The sequence below is a fragment of the Colletotrichum godetiae genome (assembly GCF_030913485.1).
Source record: "Colletotrichum godetiae strain CBS 193.32 chromosome Unknown BDP55scaffold_17, whole genome shotgun sequence".
In the NCBI taxonomy this organism is placed as follows: Eukaryota; Fungi; Ascomycota; class Sordariomycetes; order Glomerellales; family Glomerellaceae; genus Colletotrichum; species Colletotrichum godetiae.
The window spans coordinates 334,683-362,152 of record NW_026851265.1 but is presented as its reverse complement, the minus strand read 5'-3'; the positions used below and the strand labels follow the sequence as shown (position 1 = coordinate 362,152).

The window sequence follows — 27,470 nt, the reverse complement described above, 5'->3', positions numbered from 1 at the left end:
GTTTAACAAGCGCAGCAAAATCATCTATAGGTACGCACTACCGTGCGAACGAACCCACTTGACTCATATTCATATCTGGGTACTTCACCTTACACAACTCTACCACTTTGCTGATATTCTTCCGAAGCAAGTTTGATCTGCGGTACCTGTCAGAATGTTTCTCGATTGCCACGAGGCTTGGCTTTCTGCTCAGGCCAAATGCCTCCTGGACCGAGCGCTCTGCCTGCGGTTTGTTTGAAACGGGGAGCAACGCCCGGTTTGTTGAGGGCGCTGCTTAGACCTGCGACGCGTACTACGCCTGGGCCATGGTTGATGGGATTGCTTTGGAACAATTACCAACACCGGTCGTAAAGACAAGCAGGACTATCTTCTTGGCGAGACAGGACGCTACTGCTCAAACAACATCACCAACCAGCTTCTCCTTGGTTGCTTCAAAAAGCCGACCAAGAGCAACTGCAACAGAGCAAATAAGTGAGTAAATAAAAATCGCATTGGACTTCTACCAGTCAGCGTCGCGTATTTTGCATTGGAAAGAACTCCCGGGAGCGACCACAAAGTAAAGCAAGTAGATTGGCAATTGAGAATCACTTTGAGCGTGATTCTGCTCAACTTCATCACCAGTCAGATTTGCATTATATAATCTTGAAAGAATCACCAAGAGCGACCGTAAAGAGAAGCAAATAAATGGGCAGCACGAAACTTCTCAACTCCATCACTAACTTGTCCCGCGGTTTATGATGGAGGTCATTAACTTGAAAGCCTTCCCTATTGAAACGGTTCGCCCGCAAGGTATGGCCCGCGATGACTTCTATCTCGACTTTCAAGTCCGGGCGAAACTTTGCACCGAGACAAATAGCCTCAATGCTCTTCTGGACGTCAAAGCCGAGGTTATCAGCACTATACTCAGCCTGAGCGAGACATTCGAGGTAAGTGCGACCTGAGACTGAAAGTGGAAGGACTAGGCTGACAGCTATTACACTATTACTCACAGAGAACCAAGGCTGATTTCCTTGAGTTCCAAGCATTCATTGATGCGATTCTTCTCCCTCTTCCTTACTCTAAGATAACTTGGAAAACTGTCTACATCGCGCAAGGTATTGTGGTAGATGGTGATGGGAATGAAGAGGATGAGGATGACGAGGACTTCGAGATTGAGGACGGCTACTACCCGGAGTGGTTAACAAGCTCGAGTGCCAGCAGCGTGACGTCTGAGGAGCCTATCAGCGGCTTCAGCAACATCGAAGCTCCGATCATTCTTCAGCCTGCTGAATTGCCACTTCTTACAACCTACAAGAACGCCTACGGCACCAAGGAGCGCTTGTCGATCTTCTCGAATGAGTTCTTTGAAATTCGCAGATCCCCTACAGCTGGCTGGGGCGCCTTTGCTGCCAAGAGGCTTCGTCAAGGCGACCAGATCCTCGTCGAAAAGGCGCTCTATCACGCCATTTATATGGATGTGACAAGGTCTGCTAGATCTTTGCCGGAGAAGGAGCGTCTAATAGCTAACGATATGTTCGGCCATGACGGTCGGGAAGGAGAGACCCACGAGGAGGCGGTTTGGAACACGAACGCGTAAGTAACCTGTATCTTACCGCTTTGCCATCAACTTACTAACACTACTGACAGCTTTGCGGCGTATGTCCCCGTCATTTCCGGTACTAAGAGGAACTTGCCTGGTCTCTTCGCCATCGCAGGCCGATTCAACCACTCCTGCTCGCCCAAGGTTGATTACAAGTTCCGCGCCAGCCACGAGGCATTAGTATTCACTGTCAGAGACTGGGTGATCGAAGAGGGAGAGGAGCTGACCATCTCGTACGGTCAAGATCCGTCTGTGCTCTACTACAAGTACGGGTTCATTTGCGAGTGCGGACACTGCAGTAAGTTCGACCCGCGCAAGTCTGAATGGTCCTGAAGCGACATCAGATCTTGGTCTTTGGCTACATCTTTGGCTACATGAATTTTGCATCGAAGGAACATTTGGACACGATGATATACAGCGGCGGAGCTTTGATGCGAAGATGGGTACTTTTTGGCAAGAGGGATAGATGGTGCGATTTGGTTCAGCGAGGAAAGTTGCGCAACTTCAACCGTAGAGAGATGAGCTATACCCAGGGTGCAAGACATAGACGCCCTTATTAGGCGAAAGTTTTTTGATTTTAAGAGAATGGATTCATTCAGACAATGAATGAGATTCGCCTAGAGTCTGGTGACTGCCTACCTACGATGTCGGGTTACTGACCATGTACACGAATGTACGCCCACGTTCAGCATTTACCCTCCGATGCGTTCCTTTGCAGAAGACTCGTTCCTGACTCCTAGCTTTGGAGAAGTATGCAACAAAGAAGGCAGCTTCACCCTTACACATTTGTGAGTCTCAACACAGCATACGGTTGAACACGGTCAACTCCGGTATACCGAGTAACGGATATCCAGGGCACACTTCGCCGTGATTCTCCACCGAAGACCGAGATCGACAATACCACCCCGCCAACTTGAAATCCAAACATCCTTGGCCGGGGGTGGATGCAGCGTACTTTGGAGAGGGGACTTGGAGAATCTAAGGGGGTTCATGTACCCCAAGTGCGAAAGTTGCATCGTGCGGGGGAGAACCACGTCGCCTCTGACTGTGTGGCCGTTGTCGGTGGTTCGAGTTGACGGGGAGGAGCAGAGATCTGGGACTGGAATAATACCCATCGTAGGAATGTCAATACCGAGTTCAGGACTCAGGAGGACAAAAGTCACGCAGTTGATGGTGACCGAAGGAGTTCCGACTACCGAGTATCATATCTCAAGTAATTATTATACCAAAATCCATCCATCTACACATTCCAAGCCAGGAAAAGCATACATCAGGTCATCAAGTCATCAATCTTCTTCATACATTACTCTACTCCCACTTCATGCCGCACACTCCGCCAGTTCCCCCTCCCTCAACGCATCAAGCAGCACTCTCGCCGTATCCCGATCCCCACGATCCTCACCGGACCCCGGCACAGCAGAATGCTGCGTAAGCTCGTTCCACGCCGTCTCGATCCACCCCCCGGGTCCATCGTGCCCCGGCATTCCGTCAAAGTACATGCCGTCAAAGTCGCCAGCCACACTCGCAGACTGATCGTCCAGGGGAAACGCGGCAAGGACCTCGGCCGCGAGACCATCGATCCCTTCTGACGGCGGGCGATCTGCCATGTTGACGTCGCAGCTGCTTTGGTATTCGCCCCCGGTGCGCGGTGATGTATCGTCCGTGACGCTGTCCTGGCTGTGGCTTCCGGCGGACGTGGGCGATGTAGAGTCGTCGTCTGACGGGATGGCCGCTACGGTTCCCGCCGGCTGCATACGGAACAAATTGACACGCATCGCCGCGGCGTCAAAGTCCGTCATACGATCTTCGGCATGTTCAGCAGCCTCTGAGAACCCCGCGCCCGCATCCCTGCTCGCGTCCCTGCTCTCGTTCCGCTTACGCTCCAGGAGCGCCTTGAGAGGATTGAAGCCCCCTGTAAAGAGGCCTCGGAGACTGACTGGGAAGTCACCGTCTTCGGGAAGCCGACCTTTGCTGAGGGAGAGGTCCATCGTCAGGGCTAGGCGGAGGTAAGAGGAGGGTTGAGAGGCGAGGATGTCGGTCCAGTCTGCGATGACTGCGCCGCCTGGGGTCGCTGTTGCAGATTCCCCTGGTGCTGGCGATTCGATCTGCGCCAAATTAACAATGTGTCGAATCGTCTCGCTGACCCAGTCGACACCATCGTATTGCGGCTGGTAGGTCTTCATTGCCTCTATCAGGATGTTCAGGCGATGTTGCTTGAGCGCTGATTGTGTGTTGGGGTCGAAGGATCGCGAGGAGGCTGATAGCTTCACGTCAAGGATGTGCAGGACTAACGGCAAAGCGGTGCAGGCTACAGCACTGATGGGTAGCCAGCGTGCGAGTCGAAGATGAATCAGTTCCTTGAGACACTCTGTTACCCCGGAAGCGGCATCCTGAAGCTCGTGTCGGTTCTCTCCAATGATGATGAGATCGGACGTCGGGATGGCGTTGAACGATGGTGCCGCGGCGGTGATGGCGAGGTGAAGGACTTCGTGGTGACTGAGGACAACTCGAGAGGAACTGAGCAGATGTTAGTGACCGTTAGGAAGGTATGATCCAAGGAGCAACTTACTGATAGTACATATACATCAAATTGGTGTACAATATCACCGAGTCGTGTTGGAACTCGTTTCCAGGAGCCTTCATCCTCGCGACAGAACCGCCACCAAACATAGGGAACCGCATCGTCACGCCCTTGTACCACCTCTGTAGCGCGACCTTGCAAACTCGCACCTTGTCCTGTTCTTCAGCTCGCATCTCTCTGCCCCATCCCGGCCTGTCGTCGAGCGGAAACACCAGGATCAGAATGTCAGTCAGCACGACACAGAGCTCGACTAGTTGCTCCAAAATCTCAGCCAAGCATCGTTTCGTGCCTGGGTTATACACTCTGCTCCTTTCAATCTCATCCGCCAAGTCCGAATAACCAAGACTCTCATTGGCGTCAAAAGTGAAATGACTTCGCGTGATCTGCAGACTGCGGCGGAGACCTAAACCGACAATTCGGTCGCGAATGATACAGCACCACCAGAGCCGCTTGAGGAGGTTGCGCTTCTTGGGAGACGCTGTACGGGTGGCGTAATGATGGGCTTCTACCATTTTCGCATTTTGAATGGCGATGGAGAGCCACGCTGTGTTGGATTTGCGGAAAGCCGGGGACGTGGGCGAAGACCAGAAAGAGAGGAGGAGTGAGGCCTGTGAGATTGCGAGGGGAGACGATTCGGATTCGAGGTCGTAAAGGAGCTTGGCACGTCTGTAGAAAGCCGCGCGACAGGCTCGTACTGTGGGAAAGCCGAGAGTCTTGATAGTCTGGCGGGAGACGAACTATCTGATGTTAGATGCAAAGCTGTAAGATTGACTGGAATGACGTACATTGCAACATGCGAACAGCATTGCCTGAAAGACGAGCAGTGAGAGCTTTTCGCCAGGCACGTAACTGGTAGGATTCACACAGTAGATATCCCAAAAGTCGCCCTCATTGATCATTGGCAGCAATGGGTGGACGTGCAGGAAGTATTGTTGAACAAACTCGTCTAGAATGGCGCGCGTTGGCACCCTGAGACATCCCTGGAGCTCCAGATAGTTCACGTCCTGTGGTGGTATTCCGTGAAGATTGCCCAGTGCCAGGAACGGGTAAAATGAGTATGTGACGTCTATCCCCATTGTGCTCTGTTGTCCGGCGGTATATGGCGTCGTGAAGGGTTGATTGTTCAATGGCAAGGAATTGGAGGGAAAAGCTTCGTACGTGCTTGTCGACGCGACCGAAGGGCGGGCGTGGTGACGACTTGGCTTGGGATGCTCATGCTGAACATTGCTGTTGCCGACCACCGGGCTCTTTGGTCGATCGGTGGCTGCTGGTATTGTGATGTCGTCGCCGTGGGAATGATTGCAGGTTTGTGGCTGGGCGTCTGATTCGTTTGAGGGAATAGGCCGAGAGTCGTCGCTCGTTGCTGTGATGGGATCTACGACAAGAAGTTGCTCGCCAGCCTCTGCGTCGTACTGAGGATATGCGCCTTCCGCGCTGTCGACGCCATCTCTTTGTTGTGCTCTTCTACTGTTCGCTGGGTTAATATTACCAACGAGGCAGGATAAAATTACAGTTAACTCACAACCGTGACGCCCGCCCAGTGACAACACAGTTCTCACTGTCGAGGTAGCAATTCATACATGGGCGACCTCGCTGAGACACGTCGCATCTGACTTTGCGAGCGCGACATGATAGACAGGCTTTTGGCGCGCGCTTGCGGACCTTGGTTTGCGACTTGGGCTTGGAAGCTTCGGGAGGTGTGGTCTCAGATGCCATTATCTAGACGTTGGATCGCGCGAGGGTTCTTCACTGGGGATCCGCAAGATGAGGGATTGGAGCAAGGGGAAGCTCGTCTACAGAGACTGAGTACGGGACCAGATGACGCGAAAAGAGGTGAAAAAGTTGAGATTCCGAGACCTGAACTCAGCGACTTGACCGAAGACGGAAGACGGGAACACTTTGCGGGGTGTGGGGAAGAGGGGAAAGGCTTGCATGGCAACTCTGGAGTCGAAATTCTGGGGTCTGGAGCCGTCGACGATCCTTTGACGCTAGATGTCTGGGGGGCGGCATGGTGGTGGACACGACGACACGGAGTTCGAGCCTGAGTTGGCATCCTGCAGAGCCGGGAGCTGTGACCAGGGGAAGCTATCATCCAAGCCTGTGCCGGGTCTGTGTCGGAATGATCGGAATCGGCCTTCTCTCTCAATCTCATACTCTGACTCGTCTCTTCCGCCGACTTGGCACAAACACTAATGATCTGTAATCCGCTCACCCTCACAGAGTCACAGCGAACTGCATGCCGAACGGGTAGTGCTTTACCTTGGACATGGGGCTAGAACTTGGGGCCGAAGACTGCGAAACTGCGAAGTGGAGGGATGAATTTGACATAGCAAATGAGAGTCAGTCAATTCGAGAACATCCCTTTGCCGACCACCTCTGCCGAGTCGCCGCGGCGACTTACGGTCACTCAACACACAACTCCACATGAGCTCGGCGATACAGACCAATCAAACATGACGAACCTTTTCCCCAACTGACGGCTGGGGTCGAGTCATTAGCGTCATCATGAACGGTGAGCCCCGAGCTTTCGGGTTTCTTCCGCCCAGGCATGCCAGGGACCACAGAACGCGGAATTAAAGAGACACACACCTCCCAGGCTCACACTCCTTTACGTCAATTGCCCTTGTTCGGTGGAGGAACTCTTAGGATGAAATGATGTATCGTATCAATGCGTACCACCGCCAATTCTGACTTCTGACTAGGACCACCATGATGCTTCTCAGTCAGAATCCAGAATCAGATTCAGACGACGATGAAGAAGACGACTCCTCGCTTTCGATTGGCTTGAACACCCAGTCGCCATCATCTTCCCTCAATAAGCATACCTTGACATCACCGACAGCTTCATCCAGTCCGTTGGGCACATCCATGCCATCGCCGACCTTTGCGAGAATCGAGGCATCGATCCGACAAAAGAGCATCGGCAACGAATCGCTTTTCCACACCGATATGCCGTCGCGAGCGCCTCTGATGATGGTGTGAAAGAGGTGGTAGATGCTGATGATGATGAGGCCTGTCGGGAACAACATCCACATCCAGTCTACGAAAATGACCTGCACCATCACATATGCATGTCCAGTATATCGATGTCGGTCCTTGTCCCGAATTTCGCCGTGGAGTCGTACCTCATTCGTCAGACTGATGCTAAACCGGTCAATCCATTCCGGCAGTTTTTCTCTCGCGTTGTAGATCCCTTCGGCCCAATCTGACGAAAAGTTGATGATCGTGTACTGCTTCTCGTACGTTGTCTCGACAAGCGGGTCTACGAACCTCCGCAGCGCAGCCAGTGCTTTTTTGGAGACGCTGTATCTTGATTCTGATGCGGCGTTCATGTCTTTTGGGATATCAACAAAGACGTATTCGTCCCCGTGCGCGCTGTTGCTCAGTTCAAACCGTGTCGTGGGCCAACGCTTGGTGATATTTTGCTTTAGCTGGCCCTCGGTGATCTTGAAGTTGTAGCTCTTCACGCAGAACCACAGGGCGCATTCCTGAGCAACACTTTTCGTCTCTCGTTTGCTTTTCATAACCCACAGGACGTCGAAAACGGATATGTATGTTTGTGTCGTTGAATTAAACCGGTGGATGATGCCCTCCGATGCGGCCGTCTTGAATCGCTCAGTGGTCGGGGCATTCCGGCTGATCTCCACTGACGTGCCTTTGGGCAAGCTGTACCGACACGTCTGCGATTTGTCGGTACATATAGTCCTCATTTCTAGAGGGTTGCACTCGCCGCAGACTCCCAGTGTTGGTATGATGGGCCACGTACAGTTGATACCAGAGCAATCGAGATCAAGGGTCTTGACATCCACGGAGAGGATCCCGCTGTATACAGCGGCTTTGGTAGACACGTTGAGAGCCGGTACTGCTAGGCGTTAGCAAGTACTATCTGTGTCAAGCGATGCACCGCGACCTACGTGGATCAAGGCCACGGGAGACAGTATAGTCCTACAAATCGCTTCTCTCGGGTGCCGCGAGTTCGGGTTGGTCGATTTTTTGTGGCTTGCCCTCGTACCGGTAAAGCTGCTGGGAGGATGCCTCGAGTCCGTGAACAAGGATAACAATCAAGGCGCCGATACAAGCAAGATGTCTGGCACGCTGTCAGTCAGCATGATACCAGGGGCAAGGAGAACAGGCGTTCCACGACTCTACCTTCCTCTCAATCGCCACAAGAGATACAGGCTGCCCCAAAGCCCGCGCGACGCCTCGTCGTATATCTTGAAGTCTTCCAACCTGGCTCGGCTGTCGTTGGTGCGACGTTGCCGGGCTTCAGATACCCATATCCAGGCAGACTGGCTGATGGAGGTTTCGACAATTCCACTCATGGCGACGCGAACGCAGGTGAACATGGCTACAATGATGACATCGAAGTCGAGATTGCTATTCATCAGTTGTGGGATCGGCTTACCGTCGTAGCTTTTGAAGATGATTCCTAGGACGATAGCTCCGACAACGCATACTGCGACTAGGCGGTATTCGTCGTTCCACCATTTATATAGGGATCTGTAGTCGCTCTTGGGAAGTGGCCGCGGGGGTCCTTCTTCCGTGTTATCGTCATCGTCGACTGCGCCGTCGTGCTCACTTTGCTGGAACTTTACTCGCTTCCGAAGGGTCTTGCATGGGCGGGAGTTCGTAGCTGTGGATCGAGAGGAGGGTATGTCGTTCGACATGGAGAAGGATAGAGGTGTATTCCAAATCTATAGTATACTGAAAACAGGGTGGTAAAGATGAACCTAGCCAGAGATGGTCTGACAATAGAGGAAAGATGGACTGCAACGAGAGTGACTGATGCCTGATGCAAAGGTTGATGGTCGAGGGCATGGTGGAAGGATGATGTTGGCGGGAGGTTCGATTTGGAACATCCACCTCAAATTCCATGCCCTCCAGTAAGGTGCCTCACGTACCTTAGTGATCTTCCATTCTGAGAAAGACCATCATCGCCCCAGCCGTTCTTTCCCTTCGAAATCGACGTCTTAATGGGAAGGAAGGGCAGTTCTGGGGAATCAAGCCACACCTCCACTTACACGAACATGTGGCTGGTGCCGAGCTCATTGAGGGGTCGCGATAAGGCACAGGGGGAGGGGGCCAATGAAACGATGACGTTGACATGCTTCTGTTCAAACGGCAAGCAATGCTCTATTTGCTCCTCTGAGAAAACAAGAAAGATCTCAATCTTCTTGCTTGAAAGCCAATTTACAACAAGTCAGAAATTTGAAGAAACTGCCTTTCTTGATGAAAGATGTATACTTTGTCATTGCTGCATGTTTCCCTCCTCATCCTTCACATTCATGGCGGGACTAGTTGGAAGGTCCCCCACCAAGCATTTGACAACCTCCAGTTACCTCATGGTCATCAAGTGCCACTGGGCATGGATAACGATGATGATATAAATATCTACGGCGCTACATCATTTGCCGGTCTGAGAACGTTTGCCAACTTGCCCTTTGTAGACTGCTTCTCTGATGAGCATGCAGAGGGTCATAAGTATGACATTGCGGTCTTTGGCGCGTCCCACGACACAGTAACTATACTTCTATCATCTATTCTTAATAAAAGGATCGTCTGACTATCGGGGCAGACTACCACTGGCCGTCCTGGAGCTCGGTTTGGTCCGCCTGCCATTCGAAGCGGGAGTCAGAGAAAGTCGCCCGGGGAATGGAGCGTGTACACAGGTAACTCTTCTGCATGGGTTTCTCATCAAAAAATTTCTTCATCTGACAAGGCATGGTCATTAGGAAGAAACCCTTTGCAAGACTGGGCGACCGTCGTAGACTGTGGCGATGCCCGTCTGACTTGGCTGGATAACATGGCTTCGCTAAAGCTTCTGGACAAAGCCCACACCGTTGAGTCATGTTCTGCCGAGTAATCTCGAAAGTAGGAGCTAACTACAGGAGTGAAGGTCATTTCGGGCAGGCCGGCAGCGAACTCGTCGGTGTCAAACACGCCGAGGATACTCACGCTCGGAGGAGATCACACCACGACGCTGTCTGCCTTACGGTCGACCTACCAGAGATGGGGCCCCGTGTCTGTCATTCACTTTGATAGTCACATCGGTCAGTACTTCTGACAGAAGATTATCGTACCTAGCTTACCATCTACGAAGACACCTGGGATCCCTTAGTCTTGGGTAAGTAATCCTCTGCTAAGCTCTGATGCCTTGGAAGCTGACGTGGACTGCCTTTTCGCGCCTCAGGTGGTGGGATATCCGACTACGCGTAAGTGGAGGCACGCACTCATACTCACTGACGCATTCTGACCGACAGTAGGGGTCTTAACCATGGGACATTCCTTCATATCGCCCACGAAGAGGTACTTTTGGTTGCGCCAGTCGAGATTCCCCTCACGAGAAGCTGACAAGCCCAGCATCTGATCTTGAACACCTCAATTCACGCGGGAATCAGAGCCCCTTTGATCCGACGAAAGGGTGATTTGCGCAACGACGTCCGATGTGGTTTCGAGATTGTCACAGCACGCGATTTGGACAAGCTCGGGGCCCACGGTGTCATCTCGAAGCTCAAAGAGCGAGTCGGAGACTCTCGAGTCTATATCAGTGTTGATATAGACGTACTTGATCCGGCCTTTGCACCCGGTGAGTCGATTGTACGTGAATATCTAATGGAAGTTGACCTTTTATAGCAACTGGTACTGCTGAGCCGGGTGGCTGGTCTACAAGGGAGCTTCTGACCATCCTCGATGGCCTCGAGGGCCTCTCTGTTGTGGGTGCCGACGTAGTCGAAGTCGCGCCTGCCTACGATAATAACGGGGAGACGACTGTGCTCGCCGCGGCCGAGGTCGCGTATTCGTTGATCGATCTTATGGTCCTAAAGCCTGTCCAGTAAACGCTGGTTGCTGGTAGAAACAGCTTTGGTAAAGTGAGACGAGGCACTCGGCTTGTTGCAAGATACTGGTCCGAGTCTGGCGGCCAGCTCAGGGAAGGCACGGTGGGGATGATCCTTAAAAGGGAAGCTACGTCGTATGCGGGCCAAAGTGACCGATCAATATCATACATCTGACTGTGTAAGGGGCTTCGAATAGCTAAGCTTTAACTGTGTATATGCTGCGTTCATTGTGAGAAGGACTCGATGACTTGGGAACAATCAAACAATGCCTTTGAAGATGTTCTGCAGCTTGTGTTGAGTCTTTACCGCCGGTGAAAAAAGAAATAGGCCTTTGTTCCCATTGACCGAGGTGAAGAAACAACCCGGGGACCCTTTGAAAAACATGTTTGGAAACCCTGAACAAGTGGGCGCCTGGTAAGGCCGGATGGTAAGGCGCCTTCTTCAAAAACCCTCGTGGTCGAGTCCTTTCTCCGTCTGTCGGCGGTCTCGTAATTTTCTCAACTTAACAGCCCACTCACCCGCGCAAATCCACACTCACACAGGAACCACCCCAACCTCACATTGCACAACGCCCTTTTCCCTACGTTCCATCTTCTCCAAATCATCTCACTTACACTCATACTCATCCTGCCTACCCACATCATGAAGGTAACAGCATATCTCGTGCCTGAAGCCAATATGGCGCCGAGCTCCTCCCCGGAAGCTGGATTTTCGGGAGGAAGGACCGCCCTCGCTGGCCCGACTGGAGAGAATTTTGGTCAATATCAGATCCAAACCTCCCGAAGCCCAAGCACGGAGTATGACACGACCGCAGATGGGATTGAGGAATATTCACCTTCAGAGGACGGAGAGAACGGAGACGATTTCGCCTCCCCATTTCCATTCAGGACCACATCCCCCGCTGAGAGCACATCTCCAGCTCAAAGCACACCCTCGACTGAGTACGTCGCTGCGGCCAAATTCACAACTCCAGTCAAGAAGACTCCCGCCAAGAGCACTCCGCCCAGCACGCCTCCTACCAAGGTGAAGCTCACGCCCATGAGAACGCCCCCAGTCCAAGCCGAACGCAAGCGATACCTCACGGCGTCACCCCACAAGCACCCCCTGATGAAGTCATCAAAGCCAATTCTGGTAGACTTCCATCCTCGCAACTCCAGCCTCGAGCATATCCAAGCCCTCCGAGCGCGCCTCGACATGGGTGAGGAGCTCGTCTACAAGACCCAGGTAAATCTCATCCGCTGGCAAAATACCATCTCAGCCCAACTCCAGGACCTGAAGACGGAATTTCGCAAAACTAACACCAAAACCAAGAAGCGCCAGGACAAACTTGAAGACCAGCAGGACAAGCTCGAGGAGAGACAGGAGGTCACCGACTCCCGCAGCGCCAGAAACGAGCGCCGCATCGCAGAGGTCGAGGTCACCATCGAAGATGTCATTGGCAAGCCGCCTAACCTGCCCGGACTCTTCCCGCCTGGTCACTCGTCGTACTTTAGTGGACCGACGAGTCCCAGCCGTCTTCCTGGAGCATGGGGTCCCAGAAGCAGTCGCAGCTCGCGGACGTCGCGGACGGGCTCGGCGGCTCCTCTTCCTAGCATCGAGATGGAAGACGCAGTCAAGAGTATCGCGCCAACCTTGGGCGGTCGCTCTATCAGCTCCTCGGCCAGTGCTACCCCGAACGTGTCTTTTTTGGCTGGTTCCAAGAGAAAATCCGAGGAAGTAGATTTTGACGACAAGGACTCCGAAAAGAAAGACTCGAAGAAGCAGAAAAAGACGGAGAGAAAGGCGCCCGTCAAAAAGCAAGTTGAACCGAAGAAGGACGACACAGAGGCGAAGAAGAATCCCGCCGAATCGACCAAGGCCACGCTCGAGAAGACGACTGCATCGCAGAAGCCACCGAAGCGCAAGGCGGAGGAGGAGCCCAAAGAGGACCATGAAGCGGTGGAGAAGCAGAATCGTGATAAGAGCGCTCAAACTTCTAGCAAGAGGCCCGTAAAGAAGGCTAGAACAACCAAGAAGCCTGCTGCCGTCCCTAAAAAGACAACTGCAGCGCCCAAGCGCCAGAAGCGTAAGACAGAGGAGGATATTAAAGAGAACGGCAAAGATGAGGAAAAGAAGATCCAAGACGATGAGTCTGGCAAGAGACCCATTAAGAAGGCCAGAACGGTCAAGCAGTCCAATACCAAGCCCCAAAAAGCTGCTACCACATCCAAGAAGACGACTGCAGAGCTCAATGCCCGGAAGCTCAAGGCAGAGGAGCAGCCCGAGAAGAACGATGAAGAGACGGAGAAGAAGGATGTCAAGGAGGATATCAAGGAGGAAGAAGCTAAGTCCGACGCAGAGGTGAAGCCTGTCAACGCTTCGAAGACGAAGAAGCCTGTCAAGCCGGCGGCGCCAGGGACCAGAACTGGCCTTCGTAGTCAGAAGACGGAGGCTGCTCCCGCTTGAGGTGTTTGTTTCGACCTTCTACATTGCATCACATCATTCTGCGCTACTTTTGTTATAATACCTGCATAGTCCTCCTCGGTTATTGAGGACAATGGTCTTGGGAAGCAGATGGACCAAGCATGAGGAAGCCTATCATTGAGGGCACAGGTCTTGAGGATATTTCAGACCAAGGATGGGAAGACGGCATAGTGCCTTTCAGATTTTCGATAGAAGAATACACGAGGTCTCAAATGATGATAGTTAGCAATCTTGTGATGAAGGTATCGACGATGCCAGGCCAGTCGCTTTCAAATGGATCATGCTAATCCACCTCATCTTGTCCTTCACGCCTAGGGAAGCCAAGAATTCCCCCAAGATATCTCAACATGATGCTCCAAACCCCTCCTTCACCACCAGATCCTAAGAAGCCCTTACCGTCTTCACATCTATCACCCAACAATCCCCAGAGGCCCTTTACATGCGCCGTCCCCCTCACATACGCCATTGCAAACACGACCCGGGAATGCCCTCTCCCTTCCACATACGGCAAACCCCACAAACCCCTCCCCCCTCCCTCCACCAATCTCGTCGTCAACATCCCCATTCTCATCGCAAGTAAATCGACCAGAATGCTCGGCTTGGGCGGCTCAGCCAACGGAACTACCCTCGTCCTCCTCTTAGAACTATACCCAACAACACCCCTCCACGCCTCCCTCCTCCCCTTCCGCGCACCACTCTTTGCCATTCCCATCCCCTGAGCCGCCCTCCTAGACGTAATAAACCTCTGCTCCTCCCACCGTGCCCCCTCAACAACACAATAACTCCCGCTCTCCATCTCCCCCTCATCCCACCCCTCAACCGTCTCCTCGCCCCATCCAGACATCGTCCTCGAGGACACTCCCACACCCGCCGTCATTGACCCGTCACCCCATCGCCTGACAGTCCTCGGACGTCTAGGATAAGGCGGCCTCCTCCGCCTCCGGACATCCAGCCACCCGTCTCTCGTCCCGTCGCCGGCACCCCTCTCCCCGCTGCCGAAGCCGTCTCTGCGAGAGCGTTCGTGCGTGGTGGTGTACGTCGTTGCGCAGGTTGACGAGGTATACGTCGACATCCAGGATGGGGAGTTGGTGTATACTGCTGCGAAAGTCGGTCCGCCAGGGACGGTGAGCGTGCTTTTCTGCGCTGTTGTATCTGGGGCGTCGTCTGGTTGTTGAAGGGCGACTTCTGGGATTACGTCCTGCGCCGTGGTAGAGGTAGAGAAGTTTGGTGGTGAGGGATGAGCGTGATGTGACGAATTTGAAGAAGAAGAGGATGAGTCCGAAGACGAGGACCGATCTGGAAAACATGCGATTTCGAGAGACGATTTCCGCGTCCTCCGAGGATGAGAGTGTGGATTTGACTGGCGTTGAAGGTGAAGCTGGCGCTGGCGGTCCCTGCAGCGTTTACATGATGGGCGTCTCTTGCGTCTGCATCTGTCGCAGGGCACCTTGATGTCTGGCGAACAGGCGTTGTCGTTGGTTTCCTCTTCGCTCTGCGCGTCTTCCGCGTCTTCTGTGTCGGGGAAGATATCCCAGTAGACTGAATCCATCTTCTTTATACCTTTTCACTTTCCCCGAAATCGTGATGGAATGATCTCCAGAAGTGAGTGACCGTGTCAACCCACAAGCCAAGATTCGGAAAAGATTGAATTGAAGTGGTCGGTAGTCAACATCATCCCATCATGGAAGTTGAAGAAAAGGACCATGTGATGTCTGAAATTCCCTCCCCCTCGGTCACCATATGATGTTGCGAGATCACGCCCCCCTCCCAAAGCAGTGAGACACGCATACAGGTACATAACGTTGGGGTAACAAGGCCGCATCGGAACGCGGCCGGCTGCGTCTGACACACATTAAACGTAGTCCGACTCCGGTACATCCCCCCCAAAAAGACTCCCGTACCTCTCCCTCTCTCTCTCCCCTGAATTAGCGGGGAAAACTTGGTAAAAGCGTGCGTCGCGCGTGCAGAGCAGCCTACTAATTTAGGAAGTAGAGGCTTAGCCGTCCGAATTGCGCGTACTAAGGTAAATTTGGAGTTGGAGCTTGGAAGGCCCCTTCCTGTGCGTTATTGGTGACATATGTCTTTTAAGGTAACGTAGATCCGCGGCTAGTAATTGAAGTATATTTATCACAGGTTTCCGCGAGCTGAGATGGCCAAGATATCGATGGTCAGCCTAGAAGGACCGCCCACCCTTCACCAAGACAACAGATGTTCAGCTTCATCATCTCAACTACATCTGACACACTCAAGTCTATCTCAAAGACAACAAGGGGGGGGAAAGGTACTCCCCGATATACCATTGGGTGCCTGGGGAGGGTAGATTATTGAAGGAGCGAGTGCTCTACCAGTCATGCCAAGCAAGATTTCCCTGAATGTAAATGGTATTTGACCCAAGACCATACGGGTTAGATCCAAGTCACCAAGATGGCTGTTCTGAAGAGACAACTGACGGGCGATATCATTTTGATCCCCTTCCCAACGCCGAGCAATGCCTACCATACAATAAAAAAAAACACGGGCAGCATCTTCATCTCCAGAAGCAGAAGAAGAAGAGCCCTAATCCCAATACCGAATATCCCCCTCCGCCCCCGCCGAGACAAACTTACTCGTCTCCTGCGGATGCCACGCAACACACGTAACAGCCTGATCACCCGCCTTCAACTTGTGATACATCTTACACGTCTTCCAGTCCCAGAAGCACACAAAACCCTGCGTATCACCACTCGCCAAAAACTGCCCGTCAGGACTCACGCTCACATCAATCGCCGTGCCGGCGTTATTGTGCCCACGGTACGACTTCTTGCGGTTCTGCCGGAACTTGTCGTTGGCGCCGTAGACGACAATCTGGTTGTCCGACGACTGGAAGGCGACGTATTTCCCGCTCGGGTGCGGCGCCGCGCGCGTCATGGGGTACATGTAGGGCTCGGCGATGTACTTGATGGGCACGGGGATGTTGTAGTCCCAGGCGCGGAGGGATTTGTCGTCCGAGGTCGTCATAAAGCGGCGGCCTTCGTCGACGAATGTGATTGTGTTGATGGCGGCGAGATGGTGGTCTTGTGCAGTGTTAGTATACTCATCCTACTCTTCAAGGCTCGGACAAGAGGAAAACAGAAAGTGGGCAACATACCATATTCTTGCACAATCTCGTTGCCGGCGCGCGTATCCCACTGCACAATCTTCTTATCCGACATACCCGCCACAAACTCGTGAGCGTGCTCCGCTGACGGGTTGAACCGCACCACATGCGGCGTCTTGCCCGTCGAGAACCGGCTCAGACACGTGCCCGTCTCCGTATCCCACAGCTTAATCTGCCGATCGAAACTCGCCGACAAGAACCGCGTACCGTCATTATTGAACGTCGCGTCCGACACCGCCTTGGCATGCCCGGAAAACGTCCGCAGCAGCGCCCGCTCGTGATAGACATCCCAAATCTTGACCGTACTGTCCGCCGACGCAGAGAGCAACAAGTGCCCGGACCCAGGGAGGAAGCGCAGCGCCGTGACGGCCTTGGAGTGGTCTTTCCAGGCGTGGATCTGCTTCTTGGGGATGTAGTTCGTCACGCTGCCCGGCTCCTTGCGCAGGTCGACGTCGAGGTCCTGCGGGACGTGCATGTACGTCCGGCCTTGGTAATCCGTCTCCTCGGCGCCGTGGAATTTAGTCGTCTCCTCGCCCATGGCCTCGACCTCCTTCCTCCGCGCCAGCGCCGCTTCGGGCGCGCGCAGCACTGTTCCGCTTTCCACCACATCGTCGTCCTCGTCCGTCACCTCCTCGTACTCCTCATCGCTGGCCAGCGCCTCGCCCTCGCCGACGACCTCGTACTCCTCGCGGCGGTACCGTGCCCAGGGGCCCAAGTATGCTCCATCACCCTCCACGATAGTCGCATCGCCTTTACCCTCGCGACCGGACCGTATCCGCGCGTTCTCTTCCTTGACGGCCGCACCTGTTTGGTACTCTCTCTCCGGCCCGCCTTTTCGCTCGACAGCGCGGTGTTTGCTGCGGAATGTGTGTTCTGAAATGTATGTCTCCTCCGCTCTACCCGTGAGAACGTTCTTGCGCTTCAGCGTCAGGGCCGATTCGTCTTTAAAGGGGTTCGCGGGGCCGACGCGCGGTCGGGCGAGGTCTTCGCCAGTGTAGGGGACGACTGCGTGATCGGGCTCGGCTTCTTGTCGCACGATGAGCGCGTCCTGGGGCGCCATGTTTGGCGGGTAGTCTCCGAAGCCCGACATCGTGAGTGCTGTCGTCTTGTCGTAGGAAATTGGCAGTGGAGGTTGCTGTGTCACCGAGTCGCAATGTTTGGTCGTAAATGTTGCTGGTTTGCTGGTCGCGGCAGCAAAAAGTTGTTGTCACGTGATCTGATGTCAGGATTGGGGAGCTACCCTTGGGATCTGCGGTTTCCAACCTCGAAGCTCGGGTTCAAGGCGCAAACAAGCGCACGGAAAGCTTGGGTAGCTTTGGCACCACACAGCACTCTCACACTCAGGGATATCTGGAAGTAACAGTCGTGTTGGAAAAGTCTAGTTCCGGGCAGCAAGTCAAAAAGGTGCAAAGAAATAGTCGAGTAGACACTCAGAAGATCTGTCATTACTCAATTATCGCAACCCGCCGCTCCCAGGACCGGCCGGCCTGGCAGCAACATAAAGTAAACAGCTAGGTATTTGGTCTTTCGCATCGTAACCCGTCTTCCCGCCCAGTTCGTTCCTTCGTTCCCCCTTCCACCATATTTGTGTGTGTGATAGTCCGTTTTCTCTTTCCCATTCATCATCATCAGAATCCAAACAGAGACACCAATCTCTGCCCGTAACTCCGGGACACCATATCTCTCAGTTGTCATTTCTCCTTTTGACACCTCGCATTGCTGGTATCATGACTGCCCCTCCATGTCTAGCGGTTGCCCGCCCGATGCCTCTCCCTCTCCCCCTTGGATAGTAGCTCCGTGTGGTGCATCGTCTAGAGGATGGCAGCGCATCAGCGTGTACTTTTGGTCCGTTCTTGTCCACGTGGCATGGTATCTATATACTGGTATCCGTCCTGTGTGTTGTGCGCAGGGTTGAATTCCACCGCTTAGGAGGACTCATCGCGGATGAGGGCGACAATCATGCTGTAGAGGTAGAAGAAGAACATGATCAGGTGGAAGCCGAGCTTCACAAATGATTCCTGCACAAGGTTGTCAGACGCGGCTAGCTAGCGTTGAAGTGGATTCTGGTTGTTACCTTCTTATGAACATTCAGCTTGCGGAAGATCTCGGTAGCATCCAACAAGTGGGTGTTGTCGACAATCCTAGGGCCAAGTCAGCTTTCTTGAGTTCTGCCACCACTAGGCGAGTCTCTGAGGGGAACGCACTTCTTGACATTGTAGGCCACGAGCGGCAGGTTCAGGATCAAAGGTACCCAGTATCCGTTGATCAGGAACATAAAGGTCAGGAATCCATGGACGGCAGCTTCGGGGATGATGTAGGTGTTGAGGCGGTTGCAGAGGTCAATGGGGTTGATGTAGTCGCTGTAGGGATTGTCATGTTAGCATCCAATTGTAGAGACTATGGGACGACAGTTTATCGCGTCTGCCCGCTCCGCAGCATGTAGCACGGCCTAGCCTCGAGCTCGTCCGAGCACAGAAAGAAGCTGGCGTGCGCCATGCAGTATGCAGCCAGAGCAGCAGCAGTATAGAGACAGAGTGGTCCAACAGGAGGTGGAAGGATAAGACGAGGGGCAACGTACCATTCCAGATCGCTGTACATGATGGTGAAGAAGACTTGGAGGAACAGGTTGACGGCATTTATCAGCACCGCGAAGAGGTATAACCACGCTTCGCCGGACATCTTGACGGAGGTTGGCAGCGAGCTGCGCGAGTTTGAAATTTATAGGTTGGATGGAAGGGAGGATAGAGTTGCGACAACGGCAGCAGTTCGAGTGCAGTTGCGGCTCGTGGTTTTTGGCCGGCGTTGGACCTTGATTTGGCTCGCGAGGCTGCTTGGAGCTTGTATGCGTGCGGGCAGGTGGAATGCTTCGACGTCACTGGGGTGATGTAGGAGGAGGGACGGATGCAGATGGAGCTCTGTCTCTGTGTCTGCGTATGCGGCGACGGATAATGTGTAGGTAGATGGATGACAGGGTTTGACTGCGTCTAGGTGACAAGCAGACGTGTTCTGTATGTCTGTCTGTCCGTTGGTCAGGCAGCTGTGGGAGTTGTGTGGTTGAAAGAGGTGGAGGAAGTACAACACCTGGTTGAGAGAGACAGAGTTGGGAGAGCGAGGTGAAGTGGTGAAGAGAGTTCCGTTGGTCGATGGTTCTTTGGTTTGCCCGTCGGGGTAGCGTTGCGTAGCGAGGGACGGGGGAGCCACTAGTCGGGTCGTGGAAAATCGGGAGGGTGGGTTACGGGGCTTGGGAAACCTCTTCTTCCAGGGCCCGTCTGATGATGAAAGAGGCTCGCCAGTCGCCGCTCCATGCCTTGCTGTGTGATTCTTTCACCTGCGGGCACTGTCCACTGCTAGTTCAGGTCTCCCACAGCGCCGTGGGCCACAGGGACCAGACCCTCCAGGGCTCTCCTCCCCTCCCTCCCCGCCAGCCCAGCCAAAGCCCAGTCCACCTCACTGCTTTCACCACAGTCAGTGCTGCTGTTCAGTGCTGAGGGCTCAGATAGCCCCCCCGGGAAAACCCTGAAGGGCTTAGCGCCACTCCACTTCCCACCCAACTGAGGTGCACTTCACAGGTGCCAGTTGCGTCAGCAAGGGTACGTACCGATTGACATTGACATCTCACAGGCCCAGGATGGCAAGATCAACTTCTCTTGTGAAGGAGGGCAGCAAGGATTTTTTATCGCGCTCCGACCGGCGACTCCCATCCCTCCATACTACGGAGAGCTATGATGAAATCCCAGATCCCGTCCTCCTATCTTATCCACCGTCAGTTACCGCTCAAGCAACCCCTCGCTCGGTGAGGCTTGCCCGGCGGGTGAAGTGCGACAGCGGCGGCGGGGTGGAAAGCCATCGCACTATCTCCACCGGGTGGCTGGGAAGGTCCAGGTTCAACTTCCAACTCCCCTCCATCTGCGCCTGTCTAGGTCAAGGGCAAATTGAGCAGTGCCATAATCCAAGCATATGTATCACGTGAAAGTCTGCTTCTGCAAGAAACAATGCGGGCTTTCCGTGCTTGCTGGCTTGAGCAGAACCGATGCCGGGCCCTTGATGATCGCGGGGTTGACAAAACGAACTCTCGTCAACATGACGGCGATGCAGGATGTCCCCGGCACATCCCTCTGCCCTTGACAGCTGTCGTCTCCAGTCACATGGGACAGGGTACTCTCGGACCGACCATGCGCTTCTGTTGTGGCAGACGGTTGTGGCAGACGGTTGTGGCACACTCGTGTGGCATTCTCTCAGCGTGGTCAACTTTCAATCGTTTTTGATATTCGACGCCAATTGACCCCGTCGCGCGCCGATTGCTTTTGTTTTTATGGCATCATCCCCACAAACACTCTCTATGCCAGAGCAATACCTGCTCACATTTCATGCTACCATCCCGGCGTCCGCTCGCCACGTGGTACACCTTCATCAGTTCTCCCTCAACGCCTCTCGTACTCTACACTGTACTCGCTTATGCTCGTCATGCTAATGATGTCAATTATGCGGTGGTCTCCTTCTCTTCGCCGTTCGTTCCAGGCATCGGTATCTTCCCACCGGGCGAGGTGGCCGTTCTAGCTGTGAGAACCTCTACTCCGTCCTCAGTCACCAGAAGAGTGTGCTCTGTCCATTTGCGTTAGCTTCCTTTTCCATAGAATCGAGAATCGCGTGCAAAACATCACTCACCAAACTGCGCAGTCTTCTTGCCGTCAATCGTCGTGCTCGTCCAGTTGTCCGGCCAGGTGACGTCGCGGTACTTGCCCAGCGCAATCATTGGCTCAATAGTAAAAGTCATGCCGGGCTTGCACTCGCCCACCGTCTTGTTCTTGGCGTAATGAGGAACGTTGGGCGGGCAGTGGAACAGCGAGTTGATGCCGTGGCCGCAGTACGTGCGGATGACACTGCAGTTCCTCTCCTTTGCAATCTTTTCGATAATATTGCCAAACTCGCGGATCAGCGTGCCGGGCTTGACGGCGGCGATGGCGGCGTCGAGGCAGTCGCGGGAGGCTTCGACGACGCGGACCGCATCGGGGTCGGCCTTGGCGCGGTCGCCGACGTAGTACGTCTCGTTGAGGTCGCCGTGGTAGCCCTCGAAGAAGAGGGTGACGTCGATGTTGAGGATGTCGCCGTCGAGGAGCACGCGCTGATCGGGGATGCCGTGGCAGATGACCTCGTTGAGCGATGTGCATACGGACTTGGGGAAGTGGTTGTAGTTCAGGGGCGACGGGTAGGCCTGTGGTTGAATCTGGTCAGCACTTTTTCTTCTCCTCCTGTCCAGCGCGCACCATATGCGCCCAGAGGTAAAGCGGAACCTACGTTGCGCTCTATGCAGGCGTTGTGGACAATCTCGTCAATGTAGTCCGTCGTGATACCGGGCTTGACGGCGGCGGCGGCAATGTCTAGAACCTCACGCGCTAGACGGCAGACCTTGCGCATGCCGGCGATTCCCTTGGCATCCAGGATGTCGACCTTGTTCCTGTTGAGGATGCTTCTCGGGTACTTGGGGATACCATCCTTCCACCAGTCGGGGTGGGGGATGTGCTTGGGGACGGTACGGCGTTCGGACAGAGGGTAGACGGGTCGGAGAGGTCCGGTGAAGGGATACGTCGGGAACGGGTTGAATACACCTGTCTCTGGATCTGGTTTAGAGACGACCTTTGGCGGGAGGACATGGTGAAGTATACTCTGTTCAGACTTGTGCATGGACTTGTGGTTTCCCTGCGATTGGAAGTCAGCGGGGACGGTGTCTCAACATGTAGCCATGGGCAATGGCAGCTGATTTAGAGCGACATACCCAGTTCTTCTTGAAGCAGTCTTGCGAGCAGAAGAAGCTTCCCTTGATTCCGAGCTTCAGGCAGGTCGGGCACTGGAGGGTGCCGGCCTCGTTGGGGCAGTCGACGCCGAGGCACATCTTCTTCGCGGGAGGCTCAGTCATAGTGGGCGGTCGTGGAGGGGTACAAGTATGCGATTAGATAGGATCGAGTACAGAAAATATTCCCTGGTAACTCGGAAAAAAAAGAAGCTAAAGATTTCTCGACGATGATCGACGAGTGGAGGAGTGAAAGAATGAGGACCCTGGAATTGGAGCAGGGTTCGGGCAGACGAGGCGGCGGCGCAGTTTCTCAAACACACGCCCTAAATTTGACGATTCGGCTACGAACAAACAAAAAAGTGACCTGACGAAAGAAATATTTCCATGTCCCACGCCGTGTGATAGGCGCCTGGGCGCGGCTGCTCCCCGCAGCCAACAGCCACCACGCTGCGCTGCAATCCAATCTGCACAGGGCAGCTGTAAGTGCTTGGTGGCACTTGTTTTTTTCTTGGTGGCCGGTTCAATCTCGGGAACTGATGGCAACGACACTACCTTATCGATAACAGACTCAACGTATCTATCGATAACGATAAGACAGCGTTCAAATAATTGAGTTTGTCAGCCACTTCCTCTCAAATGCGCCACGGCAAGGGTCCAAAGAACAACCGAATTGCAAGAAACCTGAAATAAAGAAAAAGTCTCTGATCGGAGCTTCCCTTGTCGGAGCTTCCGGGGAATACCCGCGAGCCGAAGACCACCGAGCAGCGACCGAATCCGACTTGCGCCGCTCTGCGCTCTATGCGCAAGGCATCGGGGGTTGGAAACAGAAAGAAGAACCTTTAGTAAAGAAAAAAAGTCGTTGACGCCTGTTCCCCCTTCAATCCTCTCATCCGGCCGGCTTGACCCGCCAGAGGGTCGAATCATCATGCGAGCTGTCTGAGTTCTCTTAGTTCCCTCTCACGCCACTATTACATGTGAACGTTTCTTCAAGTTTCCTCTCCCAATTCTTCAAACTGGAGAGAGAGAGAGAGAGAGAAGACACCAGTAAACCAGTAAACCTCTCATCCGAGCAAACATGGCCAAGAACCAAAAGGTCGTTGTGGTCGGCGCCGGCCCCGTCGGCTCGTTGGCTGCGCTCTACGCAGCCCAGCGCGGGTACGAGGTTGAGATCTACGAGTTGAGAGCCGGTAAGTTTGCTTGTCGCTTTTCTTTTTTTGTTTGGCAAAGTCTCTTGTTCCCGCCCGGCTCAGCGCGCCGTTGAAGATCATGGATCCTCCCCCTCATCCTGCCCCACCAATTGCCGCATTCAATAGTCTTGTTTGCCATCATGTCCCGTTGGTGGATGCGATGCAGATAGTGTTTGTTTGCTGCTCTGCCTTATCTGAGGAGCCTGATCTCGGCAACTCTGTGGATTGAAGCCGTTATCAATCGTCAGCAACAACGACCTACCACTAGTTAATACGAGTCTGAACATGGACTAACAGTAGCAAACATGTAGACCTCAGAGACCCCACAACAACGCTCTTAAACTTCACCCGGTCAATCAACCTGGCGCTTTCCGAGCGCGGCATCAACGCCATGCGCAATGCTGGCCAACCAAAGTTACTGGAACATGTCTTTGGCGCCACCATTCCCATGCGGGGACGCATGATCCACGGCAGGACCCCGAAAGGTGATCTGTACGAGGCCTCGCAGGACTACGATGTCCACGGCAGAGTGAGTCAACTGAGCATAGCCTCGCCCCTGATGCCAGCCATTTCAACGTCATGCTAATCGTTGTACAAGGCCATTTACGCCGTGGACCGCGCTGGCTTGAATAAGCGCATGCTCGACATCCTCGAAGAGATGCCGAATGTCAAGTTCTTCTTCAGCCACAAGCTCACTGGCGCAGACTTCAAGAAGTGCAAGGCGTGGTTCGAGGACATGACGTCCGGCTCAGCTACCGGCCGCGCCAAAGAGATTGAGATTGACTTTGATTTCATGATTGGCGCCGATGGCGCGCACTCCGCCGTCAGATTTCACTTGATGAAGTTTGCTCAGATGAACTACCAGCAAGAGTACATCGACACCCTCTGGTGCGAGTTCCAGATTAAGCCTGCCAAAGCTTCCTCGCCGGACAGCAAGCCGCAATTCAGAATCTCACCGAATCACCTGCATATCTGGCCCGGCAAGGAGTTCATGTTCATCGCCATACCCAGCGACGTAAGTGCCTCAAGACCTTGTTTTCAGCGAAATCAGCTAACAACACATCAGGACGGCTCCTTTACCTGCACACTATTCCTCCCCAACAATCAAACAGAGGCTCTTGAACAAGACCCGTCAAGTCTACCAGCCTTCTTCGACAAGCACTTCCCGGGAGTAACAGACCTGATCCCATCCGTAGACCTCATCGAATCCTTCAAGCAGAATCCCCACCTACCCCTGATCAGCATCAAGTGCAGCCCCCACCACTACGACGCCTCCGCCGTCCTCGTCGGCGACGCCGCCCACGCCATGGTCCCTTTCTACGGCCAAGGCATGAACGCAGGCCTAGAAGACGTTCGCATCCTCTTCTCCATCCTCGACAAGCACCGCCGGCTGGCGGAAGCCGAGGCCAACGACCCGACAGGGGACCAAGCAGACGCAGACACCTACACGGCCGTCGCCTACCACCGCGGCGCGGCGCTGGCCGAGTACACGGCGAACCGTGTCCCGGACGCGCACTCCATCAACGACCTGGCGCTGCAGAACTACGTCGAGATGCGCGCGTCGGTGCTGTCGCCGCGGTATCGCCTGCGCAAGTGGCTCGAGGAGAAGATGTCGGTGTATGCGCCTGGCTTGGGGTGGCAGACAAAGTACTCGCGCGTCAGCTTCGGGAACGAGCGGTACTCTGAGGTAGTGGCCAAGAGCGATCACCAGGGCCAGGTGCTGATGAAGACGTTTGAGGCGCTGGCATGCAGTCCGCTGCTTGTGGGAGCCGTGTTCTTGTGGTGGAAGAGGCCGAGGGTTGTTGTTAGTGCTGTGCAGGGGATTTTGCGATATCTGCTTCGGGCTACGGAGGCATGAGGTTTGATGTGATGTGATGTGAAGATATCTGCTTAGATTTCTGTACTACCAACGTGAAGACTCTAAATACAATATACCCGCCGTATGGCTGAACTGCTTTGAGTAGCGAAACCAGACAGATTACAGCTCGTTTTTTGGTGAATCCTGACGGTGAATCTAATCCTGTGGTTCTCTCGCCAGGCCAAACAACACAAATCTGAGCTCTGGCCTCCTGATTTGCCATATTGTGAGTAGTTAAAAGCTAGTGCGCTCATCGATATACAACCCTCACTATCAAGACTGCAATCTTTGACCGTTCTCCAGGACTCCTCCTTTCCGAGCATCGAAGCGCTTTGAGCTTGGGCAGTCGGATACACTACAGATCATCATTCAGAATCACTGGTCCTTGGTCTGGTAAGCACTAAGGGGACATCATCCCGCGCGCTGCCAAATTTTCGACGAACATAAGCCTACAGCTTGCGACGAATTCAGTCCGTACTTGGTGCCAACACTCAAACCCAGTGACTTCATCGGTAGTATCTAAAGATCCTTACTATTTTTGAACTTACAACACTGACCCTCTTCCTGGGTCCAGTATCTATCTATTTGCTAAAGACTATTCACATCCCTGATCCCAATTGCCAAAGAAACACCACTCAATACTGAACTCCATCAAGCCCCTTGTACAACTGCCATCTATACTCCTCAGACGGCACGTTAAACCTCGCCTTCAGGTCCATCTTTGCAATCTTCTCCATATCCTCCCCGTCCAGCAGGAAATCCGACTCGAGGTTCTCCTTGATCTGCCACTCGATGACGCTCTTGGGGATCACGGACCGGCCGCTGTTGACGCCCCACGCGAGGGCGACCTGCACGGGCGTCTTGCCGTGCTTCTTCGCGATCTCGGCGAGCGTCGGGTGGTCGATAACGCGGGCCATGTGCGAGGCTTCCTTGGACCACGAGACTTCGCGGTAGAAGGAGTTCTGGTTGCCTAGGGGGGAGAAGTGCGTCATGTGGATGCCGTTTGCGCGCTGCCAGTCGACGAAAGATTGTTGTTGGAGGTAGGGGTGTAGTTCCATCTGATGGACGGCAGGAACCTATTTTTCGTCGTAGTTAGCCGCACGCTCTCACGCCACTTTTCCATTCTTTCCTATTCTCTTGAGATTGAGTAAGACTTACCACTGATCCCTTGTCGATGAGCGTCTGCACCTCATCCTTGCTAAAGTTGCTAACGCCAATGGCCTTCGCCTTGCCCGTCTTGAGCAGCGCCTCCATCGCCTTCCAGGTATCGACAAACGTCGTCTTGCCCATAATCATCTTGCCATCCTTTCCCTTGGGGAATCGGTCCTCGCCCCGCTGGAACGTGCAAGGGTAGTGCATCAGGAACAGGTCCACGTAAGGGGTGTCGAGGTCCTTGAGGGAGGCATCGAGGGCGGCCTCGACGTCGTCTGGGTGGTGCGAGTTGCACCAGAGCTTGGTGCCGAGGAAGATGTCCTCGCGCGGGACGCCGCTGGCTTTGATGCCCTTGCCGACTTGGATCTCAGTGTCGTAGCTAACATACAGACATTAGGTTGTCTGATGTTGGGTGATGAGGTCAGAGTGGGAGGGAGGCACTTACACTCTCGCAGTATCAATGTGGCGGAATCCGACTTTCAGCGCCGCCTTCACGGCCTCCTCCTGGGCATCGGCGTCTTGGAACGTTCCGAATCCAATGGCGGGGATCTTTGCGCCAGTGTTGAGCTCCCATTGCACCGAGCGAGTTGAGACGTTCCTAAGTTGTTGCTTGGGCAGCGCAGCCTGTACCGCCGGCAACAGGCGAGATCTGATCAAGTTGGCGTTCATGTTATGAATCGTGATCTCTTTGTCTTTTGGGTATCCAGGAGTTAAAACGATAAGAGAGTGGCGAGTCTAGCTGACAAAAAGAAACCAGTCCAATCTTTGCGTCGACTTCTTATTACATGCTCAGAGTACCCTGACCGCATATGGCAAGCAGGGGTAGCTTTTTAGCTCAGGGATCCGAAAGTCGAGCTGGCACTCTTACACCAGTTCAAGCATTGATT

The 27,470-nt window shown here is 53.9% G+C and overlaps 12 protein-coding genes across 12 annotated transcripts; 4 read left to right on the top strand and 8 right to left on the bottom strand.

Annotated features, from left to right (window-relative positions):
* On the bottom strand, nucleotides 1–705 carry BDP55DRAFT_661436 (uncharacterized protein). The gene is made up of 2 exons (XM_060574728.1): nucleotides 128–705; nucleotides 1–30 (listed from the first exon to the last, which is right to left on the bottom strand). Exon 1 carries the CDS (start codon nucleotides 613–615, stop codon nucleotides 388–390), a length of 228 nt encoding a protein of 75 aa, XP_060430550.1. The 5' UTR covers nucleotides 616–705; the 3' UTR covers nucleotides 1–30; nucleotides 128–387.
* An 86-nt stretch (nucleotides 706–791) lies between these two features.
* BDP55DRAFT_767762 (uncharacterized protein) lies at nucleotides 792–2,039 on the top strand (the record flags this gene model as incomplete). The annotated part of the gene is made up of 3 exons (XM_060581003.1): nucleotides 792–926; nucleotides 992–1,572; nucleotides 1,627–2,039. The coding sequence occupies 3 exons, from the start codon at nucleotides 792–794 to the stop codon at nucleotides 1,910–1,912; spliced, it is 1,002 nt and encodes a 333-aa protein (XP_060430549.1). The 3' UTR covers nucleotides 1,913–2,039.
* A 757-nt stretch (nucleotides 2,040–2,796) lies between these two features.
* On the bottom strand, nucleotides 2,797–6,014 carry BDP55DRAFT_106025 (fungal-specific transcription factor). The gene is made up of 4 exons (XM_060565343.1): nucleotides 5,683–6,014; nucleotides 4,946–5,624; nucleotides 4,149–4,897; nucleotides 2,797–4,096 (listed from the first exon to the last, which is right to left on the bottom strand). Exons 1-4 carry the CDS (start codon nucleotides 5,874–5,876, stop codon nucleotides 2,899–2,901), a joined length of 2,820 nt encoding a protein of 939 aa, XP_060430548.1. The 5' UTR covers nucleotides 5,877–6,014; the 3' UTR covers nucleotides 2,797–2,898.
* An 835-nt stretch (nucleotides 6,015–6,849) lies between these two features.
* On the bottom strand, nucleotides 6,850–8,113 carry BDP55DRAFT_105990 (uncharacterized protein). Its single transcript, XM_060565342.1, has 2 exons — nucleotides 8,075–8,113; nucleotides 6,850–8,022 (listed from the first exon to the last, which is right to left on the bottom strand). Exon 2 carries the CDS (start codon nucleotides 7,868–7,870, stop codon nucleotides 6,884–6,886), a length of 987 nt encoding a protein of 328 aa, XP_060430547.1. The 5' UTR covers nucleotides 7,871–8,022; nucleotides 8,075–8,113; the 3' UTR covers nucleotides 6,850–6,883.
* A 1,149-nt stretch (nucleotides 8,114–9,262) lies between these two features.
* BDP55DRAFT_661427 (arginase family-domain-containing protein) lies at nucleotides 9,263–11,325 on the top strand. The gene is made up of 9 exons (XM_060574727.1): nucleotides 9,263–9,678; nucleotides 9,736–9,829; nucleotides 9,893–9,999; nucleotides 10,057–10,210; nucleotides 10,261–10,284; nucleotides 10,351–10,372; nucleotides 10,424–10,466; nucleotides 10,521–10,746; nucleotides 10,794–11,325. Exons 1-9 carry the CDS (start codon nucleotides 9,397–9,399, stop codon nucleotides 10,994–10,996), a joined length of 1,155 nt encoding a protein of 384 aa, XP_060430546.1. The 5' UTR covers nucleotides 9,263–9,396; the 3' UTR covers nucleotides 10,997–11,325.
* Nucleotides 11,326–11,638: 313 nt separating this feature from the next.
* Nucleotides 11,639–13,441, top strand: BDP55DRAFT_631173 (uncharacterized protein; the record flags this gene model as incomplete). Its single annotated transcript, XM_060572253.1, has 1 exon — nucleotides 11,639–13,441. One exon carries the CDS (start codon nucleotides 11,639–11,641, stop codon nucleotides 13,439–13,441), a length of 1,803 nt encoding a protein of 600 aa, XP_060430545.1.
* A 169-nt stretch (nucleotides 13,442–13,610) lies between these two features.
* On the bottom strand, nucleotides 13,611–15,371 carry BDP55DRAFT_661425 (uncharacterized protein). The gene has a single exon (XM_060574726.1). The coding sequence runs from the start codon at nucleotides 15,006–15,008 to the stop codon at nucleotides 13,743–13,745; it is 1,266 nt and encodes a 421-aa protein (XP_060430544.1). The 5' UTR covers nucleotides 15,009–15,371; the 3' UTR covers nucleotides 13,611–13,742.
* A 644-nt stretch (nucleotides 15,372–16,015) lies between these two features.
* Nucleotides 16,016–17,685, bottom strand: BDP55DRAFT_631171 (pre-mRNA-processing factor 17; the record flags this gene model as incomplete). Its single annotated transcript, XM_060572252.1, has 2 exons — nucleotides 16,016–16,512; nucleotides 16,587–17,685. The coding sequence occupies 2 exons, from the start codon at nucleotides 17,683–17,685 to the stop codon at nucleotides 16,016–16,018; spliced, it is 1,596 nt and encodes a 531-aa protein (XP_060430543.1).
* An 835-nt stretch (nucleotides 17,686–18,520) lies between these two features.
* On the bottom strand, nucleotides 18,521–19,274 carry BDP55DRAFT_550711 (cornichon protein; the record flags this gene model as incomplete). Its single annotated transcript, XM_060569045.1, has 4 exons — nucleotides 18,521–18,613; nucleotides 18,670–18,736; nucleotides 18,800–18,955; nucleotides 19,174–19,274. The coding sequence occupies 4 exons, from the start codon at nucleotides 19,272–19,274 to the stop codon at nucleotides 18,521–18,523; spliced, it is 417 nt and encodes a 138-aa protein (XP_060430542.1).
* Nucleotides 19,275–21,075: 1,801 nt separating this feature from the next.
* Nucleotides 21,076–22,509, bottom strand: BDP55DRAFT_550725 (methionine aminopeptidase; the record flags this gene model as incomplete). Its single annotated transcript, XM_060569047.1, has 4 exons — nucleotides 21,076–21,197; nucleotides 21,261–21,807; nucleotides 21,891–22,292; nucleotides 22,369–22,509. 4 exons carry the CDS (start codon nucleotides 22,507–22,509, stop codon nucleotides 21,076–21,078), a joined length of 1,212 nt encoding a protein of 403 aa, XP_060430541.1.
* Nucleotides 22,510–23,197: 688 nt separating this feature from the next.
* BDP55DRAFT_661412 (kynurenine 3-monooxygenase) lies at nucleotides 23,198–25,538 on the top strand. Its single transcript, XM_060574725.1, has 4 exons — nucleotides 23,198–23,573; nucleotides 23,885–24,102; nucleotides 24,172–24,588; nucleotides 24,640–25,538. Exons 1-4 carry the CDS (start codon nucleotides 23,462–23,464, stop codon nucleotides 25,429–25,431), a joined length of 1,539 nt encoding a protein of 512 aa, XP_060430540.1. The 5' UTR covers nucleotides 23,198–23,461; the 3' UTR covers nucleotides 25,432–25,538.
* A 528-nt stretch (nucleotides 25,539–26,066) lies between these two features.
* On the bottom strand, nucleotides 26,067–27,252 carry BDP55DRAFT_550753 (alcohol dehydrogenase; the record flags this gene model as incomplete). Its single annotated transcript, XM_060569051.1, has 3 exons — nucleotides 26,067–26,507; nucleotides 26,590–26,962; nucleotides 27,029–27,252. The coding sequence occupies 3 exons, from the start codon at nucleotides 27,250–27,252 to the stop codon at nucleotides 26,067–26,069; spliced, it is 1,038 nt and encodes a 345-aa protein (XP_060430539.1).
* Between the last annotated feature and the right edge of the window lie 218 nt (nucleotides 27,253–27,470).